This window comes from Alexandromys fortis, unplaced genomic scaffold (assembly GCF_014885135.2).
Source record: "Alexandromys fortis isolate MF-2015 unplaced genomic scaffold, M_Fortis_MF-2015_v1.1 scaffold_96, whole genome shotgun sequence".
Lineage (NCBI taxonomy): Eukaryota > Metazoa > Chordata > Mammalia > Rodentia > Cricetidae > Alexandromys > Alexandromys fortis.
The window spans coordinates 5,140,642-5,154,548 of NW_026068053.1; the positions used below are offsets into that span (position 1 = coordinate 5,140,642).

A 13,907-nucleotide genomic window follows, 5' to 3' on the forward strand; every position below is an offset into this window, starting at 1 on the left:
AAGAAAGAAAGAAAGAAAGAAAGAAAGAAAGAAAGAAAGAAAGAAAGAAAGAAAGACAGACTGTTTAGAACCCAGATTTCATCTCCTTGTAACTGAAATACAGGTGACTGAGTGGCTTCCTAAAGAAAATAAAACACAACAAAACCCCACATGTATCAATTTGTCATTTTAATTGGTCTCTGTTTAAACGTTTAAATTTTTCTTTATGTTCCAGGAAATTAATTACCAGTGGGGTTGCCTGGATGTAAGAGCTGGGCTTGCTGAGAAGTGGGAGAAGTCACTTGGCTTTCTGTGGGTATGATGCTGCTTCCCACTCTGGGGGGTGTCTGAGGTTAAACCTGGAGTCTGGCACTTAAGGGGTTCAATAAAGGCTTGTCTTCCTTCCTTCCTGCTTCTTAAAACCCAGGCCATTGGCCAGTGCTACAATAAATACAAAGGGGAGAGAGGAATCGGAGATTCCTAAGTGGAGAGGTGCTCAAAGTACATGATCCAAAAATAGTATCTCTAATTAATGCCATAGAGCAACTGGCTTCAAACTGACGGTAGATGTAAGGACAGAGCACTAAATCTGGTGCTGGTGGACAGAAGCCTTCATCCTTTGCTGTGTGCACTGCAGCAACACCCCACAACACCCGAGTTCACCCTCACACAGCCTTTGTCCCTCTGCAGCCCTCTTTCTGTTCTGCTAGCTCCCCAGTTACTGCTCGGATGGCCCCACACCGTAGGACTCAAGGGGTAGAGAACGAGCCCCTGACTACTGTGTTTTCTGTGACAGCTCTGCCTGGTACACAATTTATTTTGCTTTGTCGTTTGAGACCAAGGTGTCACTGTGTGACTCTCTGGCTGTTCTGGGCTCACTATGTAAACCAGGCTGGCCAACCTCAAATCAAAAGAGACCTGTATGCCTTTGCTTCTCTCAAGTACTGTACCACAAGACCAGACTGACCTTTAACTGCCTTCAATCCTCCAGTCTCAGGCTCTTGAGTACTGGGATTGCAGAATGAGTTACCACACCCGACAGTAAGAACTGTTTGCCAGAACCCTCAGGTCACTGGGCAAGCACTAAGGTCCTGCACTAAGCCCATGCATGCTTGCTGAGTGAGCGGTCAGCGTGCACTTCAGTGTGACCCTAAGGATAAAAGCGCCACCATTTTGTTTGTAATTTAATGAATGTTTGCCCATTTTTTACTATTTACCTAGAAGGAGCCCATTTTTAAAAGTAAATAAAAGAGCACAATTGCTGGTTATGTAGTGACAACCAGGAGCTGTCATCTTAGTAATCACCGGGTTCCACTCTGTGTCCACAGGGTGGGTGGGCAGTTTACAGTATTGTATCATGGGGTATTGTTGACAGGGTGGGTGGGTAGTTTACAGTATTGTATCATGGGGTATTGTTGACAGGGTGGGTAGTTTACAGTATTGTATCACGGGGTATTGCAGATGTCTCCTATTAGTCTTTTAGGACTGTTCTTTTTGTTTTTTTGTTTCGAGACAGGGTTTCTCTGTAGCTTTGGAGCCTGTCCTGGGACTAGCTCTGTAGACCAGGCTGGCCTCCACCTCACAGAGATCCACCTGCCTCTGCCTTCTGAGTGTGGGGATTAAAGGCGAACGCCACCACTGCCCGGAAAGACTGTTCTTTTAGGAGCTACATGTCCAAGACAGCCTGGCTCATAAGTCCCCACAGGGTCTTGAGTTCATGTATGAACATCAAATGGGAAACATGTAGCTTTCCCTCTGCAGCAAGCACAAAACATACTTTACAAGCACAGAATCATGGGAGGGGAAATAACCAGAAGCAAGAGACTGAATTTTATTGTGTGCTTGTGTGTGCGTGCATGTGTGTGTGTGTGTGTGTGTGTGTGTGTGTGTGTTTAATATACATGATATCATTAAGCCACATTTTAATTTTTTTGAATTTTTCTCAATAGAGAGCAGTAGAGAATACAAAATTTCAGAATTAAATAGGTTTGATCAAATTCCTGTTGAGCAATCTGGTGTCTTAGGAGGCAGGTGGATCTCCTGGATGCCAAGAGCACCACCTCCATAGCTTCCTGCTTCTAAAGCACTACTGGAAGGTATGTCTGGAGATGCAGGAAGTGTGGGTCTGGAATCCACAGGGAAGGCAGACTGCTGTACCTGCCTTTCTTAGGCCCACACGGGGACTCCACAGAACAGTTTTGGTTCCTGTTTCACCTGAGGAAAGATTCTATGACAGCTGCCTTTCATAACTGAACTTTCTTCAAAAAAAGATTTCTTAACTGACCTTTTAAGGGTTATTCCATTGTGAATTGTAGCCATAGAAGACAATGTCGGTTTAAGAGAGTGAGCTGGGGGGCGGGTGAACTCATAAACAACTAAACACTCGCCACAATGTTCTGGAAATAGTTACTGGGGGAAGCCACTACAGCGCAAAAAGAAAATGAGTGATACTTGAAATGTTTAGCACACCGCCACATCTTCCTAGATAACCCCTGCCTCCTGTCCCACTCCTAAGACAAAACAGTCCGTTCCTGGCATCCACACTGCGGTTCCCTAGGTCAGGAACATTCATTCCTGCCCCGGTCTCAGCAGCACCAGCTGCCAGAAGGTCTCAGACTGGCCGGTGTGGCGTGTTCCCAGCATTCTCCTCTGATCACACTGCCTGGTGTTCTCTGATCCAGTCAGGCTATACTCTTCAGTCCACACACCCTGTGTCAGCTGCTCACACACTGCGCTCTTCAGTGGGCTAACTATGCTCCTCCTTCAGGCTGGGAACCTCTTCCTGGCCTAACAAACGCCTGCCTCTGCCATGCCGGCCCTCTCCTCCCTCAGCTCTGGCTGATTCTGGAGCCCTACAAGACGTGGACTGAACTTCAGACCACCTTGCTCCAGACCTGGCCCATATATTTGTGCTATCATTTATAAATCAATATGACACATTCCCCATAGGCCCACATTTTTTACTTTATTATTTGATGTGTGTATGAATGCTTTGCCTGCTTTATGTTTGTGTACCACCTGCATGCCCAGTTCTGAAGGAAGCCCAGAGAGCTATCAGACCGACTGGAACTGGAAATACAGACAGTTGTTGGACACCATGTAGGTGCTAGGAATTAAGCCAAGTTCTGGAAGGGTAAGCTAGTGCTCTTAACCACAAAGTCATCTCTTCAGTCTCAGGCTCACATTTTAAAGGCTTAGTCCCTATCTGAAAACTTGAGCAGGTGGACCCTAGTTAGAGGAAGTCGACAATATGGGCCAGCTCTTGGGGTTAGCTCATCCCTGCCCACACCCCCATCGGGTAAGACTAGCATCCACTACATACTCTCCACACCATGATGCTCTATCCAAGCACCTGGGGCCAAGCAATCACAAATCGAACCCTCTAAAACCATGAGCTCCAAAAATCTCCTCCCTGAGTCATTTCTGTTACACAAACATTATTAATACAGTACATTGTGAAGAAGTCATATAAATTAATAGTCAATTTACTGTTCTGTGTTCCAGTAATTATATGACCAATTAAAAATTGTTCACTTAAAGCCAAATGTAATACTGCAAGTTGGTCCTTAACAACGACAACCAGGGCAGTCCTTTCCAACATTTTACCATACCAAACATGCAGAGGTTTTAAGACAAAGTCAAATGTTTCCATCCACATTACCCCTCCCCTCAATTTCCCATAATTTAAGTGTAATTTACTCATTGGTCATGCCCTTGAAATATTCCTTACAAAAGGCATTTTCAGATTCCAATGACACGGACTTTAATCGGTTAATTTTTAATCAAGCCAAATATTAAACACTCACATTAACCAGATAAAGCTACTGATTTGCAGTGACAGCTTGTGTTATTCTCACACACAGGCCAACCATGAAACAGAAAACTAATAACCCTTAACTGTATTCTCAAAGTATCATTTATGGGAAAGAAAACTACATTCAAAGAGAACTTTGCAATGGCTGTCATTGCTTCCCCTGTGCTGCAAGCTGTTGCAGAGCAGGGGAGCTCATTTTCTCACGGATGTGGGCGAGCTCCACATCTCTCTGTCAGTGGACGTATTCATTAAGAAGGAATCTGGCAGCTGTTCAGGGGACAGATAGTTTGGAGACCAGGCCAATTATCTGGGTGTCCTTTATAATTTGAAGTTTCTGAATTCACTCAAAGATAAGCCACTTGAAGAGGGGCTGGCAATGGAAACGAGGCACAGATGGCCTTAGAAGAAGGCAGGGAGGGGGTGGGGAGACAGAAGAGAATTTGTTTGTGGTTTCATTCATGGGGACAAATCTGCAAGTTGACACATCCATCGCTTTAAAAGCCCCTGGAGAAGCATGGTCAACCTTCATTACAAGTAAACAAATCATATGATCTTTCTCAAACGGATGACACACAATGAGCAGCAAGGCTTTACGCTGGCATTATGCCAGAGATGAGGGCTCCAGAACCACAGATAGGCTGTGAGACTGTTTGAACCAGAACACAAATGTAGCCAAAGCTACTGGGCTAGTGTTATTGGTGACTGCCCTGTTGCTCTTCCTATTGGTCAGTGTCTTTAGAAATGAAATCTTAAGTCTCTCATCTTCCTTGACCTGAACTGACTTCCAGCTTCAGCAGGCTGCTTGATTTTATCGGAGAAGATCATTTATCTTCGTGGCTTCGTTCCAATTCTCTTAATATCTGAGCTACACACTGATAGGGCTAAAATCCACCTTGCTTCTTCTGTGAGAACCTTGCTCAATCCTTGCCTCCTTTAATGATAAGGTGATGAATAATTTCATACATCAAGACCTTCAAGTCTGGGGTAGATCTGAAACATGAGAGGACAAAGAAAGAAGGTACAGGCCTGTATTCTGTGTGCGCAACACTTTGTATAAACAGAATGTGACCACCAGCAACGTCAGCACTGGAAGAATAATATCTGATGAACGTATAATGCAAAATCAAGAAATTCTATCTTTATGATATACTCTCTTAATTTGAAGAAAAAATAACAAGGAAACCATTGGTATGCTTTCTTCTTTTGTGTCTAATAAATATTAATTAACAAGTAGAATGTGACAGTTGGGCACAGATCACTCGTTAAGAGACTAAGACAACACTATCTGATTAGAATAACTTAAACACCCAAAGTGCCCTTAACATATAATTGTATTAATTCATTCATTTCATAAACCGACTCTTTATTAGAAAACACTTATTACTTATATATGCAAGATTCCATCTTGAATTTAATAGGATAAATCAGTTCACACAGGAGTTCCAGAGACTCCCAAAGTCCCTTGAATTTAGATCATAAATGGAGGCCTACGCAGCCAGCAGGCAACACTAGTTAAGCTCATGTTCAATTACTGTTTGTGAGTGGGAGGCAAACTCAGAAAAGCAAACCTTTGGGCTGATCGCAGCCGAAGACTGCTGGGAAAAGCTGGTGTGTGAGCAACAGTAACCAAGGATGGTGGATTCAGTATAGTACTCAGGGCCACTTTGGTGAATGAGGGGAGCAATGGAGCTCCCCTAAACCACATAGCTTAGGCATAAAGGCAAGTAATTTTTCCCTTGAGTGTCTGATCCTTAGGTCTCTCTGCTTACTTGGCTCTTCCACTTGAACAGCCTCATGAGGGCCCAAGGATGAAAGAGACTAAAGTCAAACTCGTTACATTTACCTGTCATGACAAGCAGGCTGCCATTCTTTAGAAGACTGGCTTTTGTTTTGTTTTAGCCAGGGGTATACACCTCAAGTCCCCTAATTCTTCCTGTCCTTCATTCTTCACAGAATCCCAAGCTTTTGTCCTGTCTTCACAATTCCCATCTACCCAGCCTTTTACACACCCCCATTCCCATTAATGTAGTTCATACTCCTACCTGGTCTCTCTGGTCTAGCCTCAACCATCATCAGTCTTCTCAACATACACATCCTGCTCTGTCTCAGGATCCTTTCAACATCTGTCAAGTTAACTACAACTCTCTTCGTTTGGGAGGATAAGCTCTTCCGCGATGCTCGTGACGCTTTAATCGAGCCAGGTCTCCCAGTTCTCTAGAGGCCTCACACATCCACCGGCTTGACAGCTCCGGGTCCCACTGCCTTAAACATTCCCTCCCCATCTCTCTGTTTCAAAACTGTCCCCCACATGGAACCATCTATGTCCCATGAGGTTCCTTCTAACTCTGTCAGCTAAAATGGCAAGGACTGTGGCTACTTCAGATTTGCCCCAGCCTGAATGTCTGTGCTTTAAAACACTTACTAAACAGACACCTAGCACTGAGATTTTTATATTTAGAGTCCAATAAATGTTTTTCTCTGTGAAAACAAAGAGGTTAGTATGTATGTTTTCCTAAATAACAACATCCTTTAAATCCTTGTACGCCCACCATTATCCCAGATACCGGGAACGTAACATTACAGTTCATGGGCAGCCATTCATTTCTCTTAATGTTTTCTCAGATAAGTACTCTTGTGCTGTTGCCATTTCAATGTTCAGTAAGTGGCTCTGCTTCTATATACTTATAATTTTGTTATAAAATACTTTCAAACCTCTTCTCTGTGTTTTCAGTGAAAAAACAGAAGAAGAAAAATGCCAGCAAGAATCCAGAAAGGAAATACCTAGGGATAGCTCTGGAGCTTTGAACTTAGAAGTGCCAAAGCTACCATCCTATATGGAACTATTTGCCCCCACACTAAGTGATAAATCAGCATGTACAGTTGATGATACAATTCTCAGTTGACATTATTTCTGTCCTAACGGTAATAAGGATGTGTATTATATACTAGATAAGTATGGAATTAAGAGAACTAAGAATTTGTCCCATCTTTTTTGAAAATTTCATATGTAGCTGAGAGGTGAAGGGTTGGCTGCAATTCAATTTCAGACTTCATAACATAGATATAAAATTCACCATGCTGCAAAGTGCAAGTCTTGGCTGTCTATTATGGAAGCTGGACAGAGACAACAAAACACAAGCTGCAACACAGACCTGTGTGGGGCACTATCCATCAACACCTGGAAATTCTCCATTGTTCTCTCGCAGCCTAACTATCTTTCTGATAGCTTAAAATAGAGAAATATAGTAATTGGAACTGTCACAGGAAAAGACATATTGGCCTCAATGGGAAAAAAAATCCCCCTTTGAAAAATTAAAGCTGCTCCTGACACAGTGGGCTCTCCAGTTGTTTTCAGGAGACGTAATAAAGAGCGGAGGGAGTCAGTCATAAGCTTCTGACTCATGTGCAGAAACCCCAGAGAGCAGATTATTAACTAAAAAGGGAATACTTTCTTGTCCCAAAATCTAAAAGGCAAAAAAACAGCAGAAGAGAAATGCAACACTTCCTGATCATTCGCTGTTGAAGTCTGTGCTCCACATGCGATGTGCAAAGGCAGTGGGGCTCACTTCCATGGTCAACATCCTCAGGGAATGTGCTGGGTCACCCAAGCACAGCACCGACGGCAGCAGGGTTCCCTTTCAAACACGTTGGAGGGTGGGTTTGGGGAAGCAGTCTTTACAATAGGTAACCTACTTTGGGTAGTCAAGGCATATGAAAAGCTCAATAGTCCACTGGAATTGCCCACAGCAGGGATCCCAGCAAGTAAGAACTATGGCAGCTGATGCTCTTCTCTGCTTGGAGGTGAATGTCATGATCTCTGGAGGGGAGGAACAGCACCTGTCAAACAGAATCCTTGCCTGCCTCGCTGACTGTGGCAAGATCAGACTCTGGTGAACTGTACAGTGGCTTTAGGGAAATTTCACTACTTCTACCTCCTGGAAGACTCTAGATACAATGCCATATTCTCCATGTCATTCTACCCTTCAACTGCTGTTTGGTGACAAGGAGCTATACATGGGGTACCTGTGAGAAGACACAGAACCCCACTGGAGGTCAGTGCTGGTACTATACACAACTGGCCCTGTCAGAAGCGTCACCTGCAGAAGACCTTATGAGAAGGAAAAGAACTGTTTCATGTTAAAACCTTCCCCATCTGCATTTAAGGAAAGAGGACCACGGGTACCATTTGTTGTTGCTAAGGAACGCAGTGAGAGTGGAGTACAAATTCCTGTAAATTGTGCATCATGTTTCAGAAGAGAAACATCTGATAACAGCATAGTATTCGGACTGAAACCAAAGCAAAAAGGCTGGAGTTGGGGGTGGGAGGGAGTCTCTAGTCTGGTTCAAAATGTTCTTCTATCTTTCTGTGTATGAGAAAGAATTATTGAAGACATTTATTCAAAATACTGTGTTCTAATTAGAGCAATCTTTGATTGTCTTTTCCTTAAAACTCTTTAATGAAATTCTTTAAAGCTGTAGTCTACTCAATGTTCATAAACAGTGTTTAGTGGATTACTGCTTAAAAAGGGACCTCCCCAACCTTTCAGTTCTCTTAATCCTATATCTATGTGGAATAGTTTCTTTAATTATCTGCATTTGGTCCCTTATTTAAATCAGCCCAATGCACACATGAACAAGCATGTAACTAGAAACAACTTTAAGTTCGAGCTGAAGCACATGCAAAACAACATATTTGTCTTTTTCTTTCTAAGTCCAGGTTCTTGCTTATAGGGCTCCTGGTCACTACATGTTCACTAAGACACAGGAAGACCTAGCTTGTGATTTATACAGGTTAGGTTAGCTTTCCTTCCCCGATGCCCAACCTAATCTAGGGCCTGGCACACATGAAACTTGACATCTTGTCTGCTGGAAACCCAGTCCTTGAACAGTTTTTCACCTGCTTAGCCGTTAAGTACACATGTTTGAATTACGCTACGACTAACGAGAGACACACTTCATAGGGATCTGAACTCACTGAGTGGTCTCACTGAGTCGTCTGAGGGGCCAGGGAGACCAGATTGGAAGGTCACTGCCATACCTGAAAAAGGTAATATATCAGATTACCTTAAAAAGGCTGAGCAGAATCTTTGACTCCCAAGAAACCTCTGGGGGGGGGGGGACTTCATACTTGTATACAACAAAGACAGTGTTGTTTCCTGCTTTGCTAACCTGCTACGTGACACAGAAGTGTAGGAGACCCTCTGCAGTGACAACTCAAAGACCCAGCCACGCGTTTCTTTTGTGGATTCATCATCCCTCCAAGACACAAAACAGGACAAGGACAAGAAGAAGAGGAAAAATTAAAAAAAGAACGGCAAGAATTGAGTTTGCTTCCCCCCACTCCGTCTGTGGATTTCTGTTATGTGATAGCTAACTGTGTCCTCTGGAGTTTAAACAATATGACATGTAACAGTTCAATCAAAGGTTGTTAAATGAACAATATGCTCCTTTTAGAAATCACAACTATAAGAATAGGACACACAGAAGAAATGTTTTCAGTTGATACTGAATAGCAACAAAAACTCCAACACAGAAAAGAGAACTAAGTGAACTCTTGTGCATGAAATTCCAGAAACAGCACATGACCCAAATCTCTAAGACCAATAACATGAGGGGCTTTTTTTTTTTTGTACAAAATAAATTATTGAAAGTGGTCATGGGATCTCTAGCAGTCAGAGATACACAGTTTCCCAAGGAACGCTCATCAGGGAATGTATTATTTAAGACTGGATCATCATAATGCTATTTTTAATCCTATCATTTTGCTGCCAAAATTGACCATGGCAGTTGATAGTGGCCACGAGAAAAATGGTGTTCTTTCATGTAGTTCACCCACTGTCATGAGAAGGGCAATGCTTTCAGTTAGCCAAATGTTTTGGTGGATGTGAACTGTATTCAGAAAGGGGAAACTTCTTACTAACTACCTAATAAAAAGGAAGCTGATATCTACTGGGTACACAGAAATGAGTTCCCTTTAGTTGGCAAAGAAAAGCTACCTCACTTTAACGAGGCCAATGCAAATGCAAATGCCAACGCAAACTCACTGCGTTCATCACCGTGATGAACGTTCTTGAGAGCAGCAGAGCTGCGATTATTTAACTCCCTCCCCCCATTCTCTGCTTCTTCTGGGGGTCAGACTGCTGCAGTGGGCATCTGGGAAACAAGATTCCAGGCAACATTCTGCACGTGGACCACTGGAAAGAGGTCTACAGAATCTGTCACAAGATTAATCCTTCAAAAAAACAAAACAAAAACAAACAAAGAAACAAAAAACCCACCCGCATCTGGAAAGCATCAGGCATAGCAGTCAGCAGCTCTGACTTTAATGCACAGAGAAACCCAAGGTTCTGACTCAGTGGCACTAGGCTGGAGCCTGAGAGTCTCCACCCAAGAAGGTCCCAGGGCTTATTTTCTAGAATAGTTGCCAGCTCCTTTTTCTAACTTTCTTGCCTTTCTCTGGACAGCATGCAAGCCTTATTCAGACCTGGGTATAAGCCATATTCTGCCTTATATCCAATTATTTCTTTAGTTTTTACTTAATTTGTAGGTTCTGGGATTCTCTAGCAGGAGCTGGTCCTTCCAAGGACTGTTTTCTCTGTAATGGAACATGGAACACAGTCTTCCCCAGCGTTGGAGCACTCTGCCTTTGAAGCAGAAGACAGAAAATAATTTCAAGTCTAAAGTGTCTGTAAATGACCACGGGAAGTTATTCCCACCATTCCCATCATTTTCTCACATCAAGAAAACAGGCTATCTGCTGAAACTTAGCTATTGTTATTAAAAGATCACCGCCATGTGCAACATACTAGAGATACAATCCTAATATAAGGTTAAAGGGAAATCTATACGCTAAATGCCTAAAACAAAAATTCAAGTTAATAAGACACATCTGAAACCATAGGCTGATAGACCAATCACTACAAACTCTCAATTGCTACCACTTTTATTCCAAAATGTTTACATATGATTCTATTTTCTGATACATAGTCTTTTCTTGCCAATTCCGTTCTTTTCCGGCATAGTCATCCATTTATGGTTGCTCTGGAAACTATTAGACATTTTCTTTTACCATCAGCCATTTGTGGTTCTCTGTGACTTATGTTTGCTATAAGAGGCTTTGTCAAAAAAAGTTTTTATCATCTCTTCCAGTATGCCATTGTGGTTTGGCTTCATAACATGAAGTCTATGCGTTTATCAACCTCAGATACCTGCGGACCACAAAGATAGGCCCTACAACAAAAACTTGATGAAGAACACAGAAAAAAGAGATGCTTCATTTAAAAAGAAACCTCAGTCGTCTGCCTCGTCAACACACTGCAACCTGACAACAGAGGTCAGGCTGCTTCTGAAGCTCCCCCAGAAGCAGACGGTCCTGCTTCCCACACTTTTAGCCCGATAGTCAAGACCACACACACTTACTGCCTTGATTTTCCTTCAAGAAGAGAGAAACAGATTTTTTTTTCATAAAAATATGAAATAACAAAACCATTAAATTGTTTTACTTTGGCTTTAGAAGGCTTCTTCTGGAGCCTGAAGTCCCCATTACAGAGGCTGAACTACCAACCACCTACTTAACTAAACATCTAACAAGCTCAGTTCTCACCCTTCAGCCAACAATCTGATCACATGGGATGCCAACAAATGAGCGATTTACAAAGAACATGTGAATTTTCAGGCACGTAAACTTGGATATTTCAGTTAATTTTACTTTTAAGTCTTGAACCGTGCCAACAATATTTTGTCAACTTTGGCCAAATAAGATCAGATGTTCACATCAATCATCTATTTTTCTTGGCTTTTTCTGTTTGGGGCCATAAATATTAGCACATCTTGCAAATTGTAGTAAAAACATAATGTTTCTAGATATTTGATTCACTTATAGTCAAGTATAGACTTTTTGCTCCTGTTAGGTGCTCTAAAAAGTTAGTCGTTCTCCTGAGACTCTCCAAGGCAAGACTAAAATGAAAATCTTTTTCATTAAAACAAAGTCTTTAAAAAATGTCAGACAATGATTGCTGACTTTTTTTGTAACTTAATTCTTTTAGGTGTAACAAGCCTGAGTCTGCTCCCTACGCCCCTGTCCGGAACCAGGAAAAAGCTTAAATCTCATGGTAAAATAATGGAAGTTTGATTTCCCAAGATATCAGAAAATTATCACTCCATAGATGCTCATCAAAGCTATGGATACTAATAATTTCAACTTAAGTCAGGGCCAGACACTCTTCAGCTAGGTGTTATTATTTCTTCCGCAGACACCCTAGATGCAAGTCCACTCAGCAGTGGAGATCGCAAAACAATGTAGATTGTATGTAGAAATAAGTAAAGGATATTAAAATGGATGTAAGCTTCTGAATCATGTGTGTTACAGCGCGCAGTCTGGAGCCCCTGCAGACTAGCCGACGGAAAGAACACCCACAGCCTGTCCTCCAGGGTGCACACACACCATGCCCAGTGGGACTCTGGCGCAGACTGGAGTCCACAAACATCCATGCATGCCAGCTTACCTTGTTACAAGCTTAGCTATAATTTCCAGGAAAGGGGGCTGTATTGTTTTTCTTTGGGAAAATGTTCCCAAGTGAGTCAGAAAAGGTATGCCTGCGTCCTCTGGTGGAGCCTGTTTGACTAGTTGGACCCTCTCAGTCATTAGTTCGCCAGAGGAGCTAAGGATACGCAGGTCAAGGGAGAAGGCTGGAGGTCTGGCTCCTACACAGAACCCCACACATCTGCAACAAGCTACTCCGACTTTAAGTAATGCTGGGAGTCAGTGAAGGGATATGGTTTAGCTCCAAATCCTACTGGATCAAAAAAGCTGGACCTTTGCTCTTTCACAGCCTGCGGGCAGGAGCTAGCATAGTGTTGGCAGGGTGGGATCTAACCAGAGGCAGGGGCTCGGGTAGCAAAGCTACAAACTTGATTTTATTTCATTCGCTCCATAGCTTACTTTGACCCAGGATCCACTCACCCCCAACCTCTGCATCTCAGTCTTAAGAGCAAAGCCCAAACTAGTTTCAGCCAGACATGCACCTACCCAGCCTCCGTTATCCTGGATCCAGTTGTGCAGATGCCGGTTCAGGTACTCAGTCATCCACAGGGCGATGTTGTCCACCAGGGGTGACATCTCCCTGTTGACGCTCTCCACACACATGACCCCACCGAACTCAAAGAAGGCCACAATCCTCCCCCAGTTCACCCCATCCCTGAAGAGTTCCTCCACCACCGTAGCAAAGCGTCCCCTCGCGGTGAAGGGCGTCAGGTGCAGCTGACTGGACATCTCCGCGAAGTCGCGACGGTAGCGACGGGAGAAGTCATCCCCAGCCCGGCGGAGGGTCAGGTGGACCACAGGTGGCACCGGGCTGAGCGCAGGCCCAGCGGTGGCGACTATGGGCCTTAGTGGCGACGTCCTGGCAGCCATGTCCCAGTGCACAGCGGGCGTGGGGTTGCTTTCAGGCTGAAAGGAGAAGATGCCAGCGGTGGGGGCGGCTCCCGGGGGCACGGCGTCCACATCTCCCGCATCCCACTCGTAGCCCCTCTGTGACAGTTTATAATGGATATACTTCATCACGATCTCCCGGTTATCATACCCTGTTCTCCCGGCTTGCGCCATCCTTCCCCCAAAAAAGCTGCAGGTACCAACAGCACGTCTCGTCCCGACTCCCGCCCCACGGCCCCAAAAGAAAAAAAGAAAAAAAGGATAGTTATAATCCAGTTCTTTTATTGGATGTGCTTTTGCATTCCTGGATGAGGGGGTGCCTTCAGTCACGCGGAACACTTGATTCTGGTGTTTCCCCCTTGGCATGAGATGCAGGAAATTTTTATTCAAATTCCTTTTGGCTCTTTATTTCATGAGGCACATTATTTATTAAGCTGCGTTAATATCCTTCTACTTCCTCCGCAATGCTGAAAGGTGAGGGGCGGGACGACCTAGCAAGTTAAAATCAGGTGTGTTCTCCTTTATATTCTCAGGGGAGGAAGGGCATATCCGCTACAAGTTACACGCTAAAGAGAACGAATTAAACTGTCTGGAAACTGAATTTGTTCGAATGCATTTAAAGTAAAAAAAAGAAAAAGAAAGAAAAGAAAAATTGAAATGCGTCCGTTGAAAGTTACATTAAAC

The 13,907-nt window shown here is 43.5% G+C and overlaps 1 protein-coding gene across 5 annotated transcripts in view; it reads right to left on the minus strand.

Moving 5' to 3' along the window:
- Positions 1-13,819, minus strand: part of Bcl2 (BCL2 apoptosis regulator) — a 174,060-nt gene extending 160,241 nt beyond the window's left edge. For 4 of the 5 annotated variants that reach the window (XR_007588285.1, XM_050119761.1, XM_050119765.1 and 1 more), the window contains exon 1: positions 12,822-13,819. Coding sequence is in view for 4 of the 5 variants with exons in the window: in XM_050119761.1 (XP_049975718.1) it covers positions 12,822-13,589 (768 nt within the window). In the remaining variant the exon portion in view is untranslated. Of the gene's footprint in view, positions 1-1,878; positions 4,784-12,821 lie in introns of those variants that run through there. The other variant, XM_050119762.1, reaches the window with a different exon arrangement.
- Between the last annotated feature and the right edge of the window lie 88 nt (positions 13,820-13,907).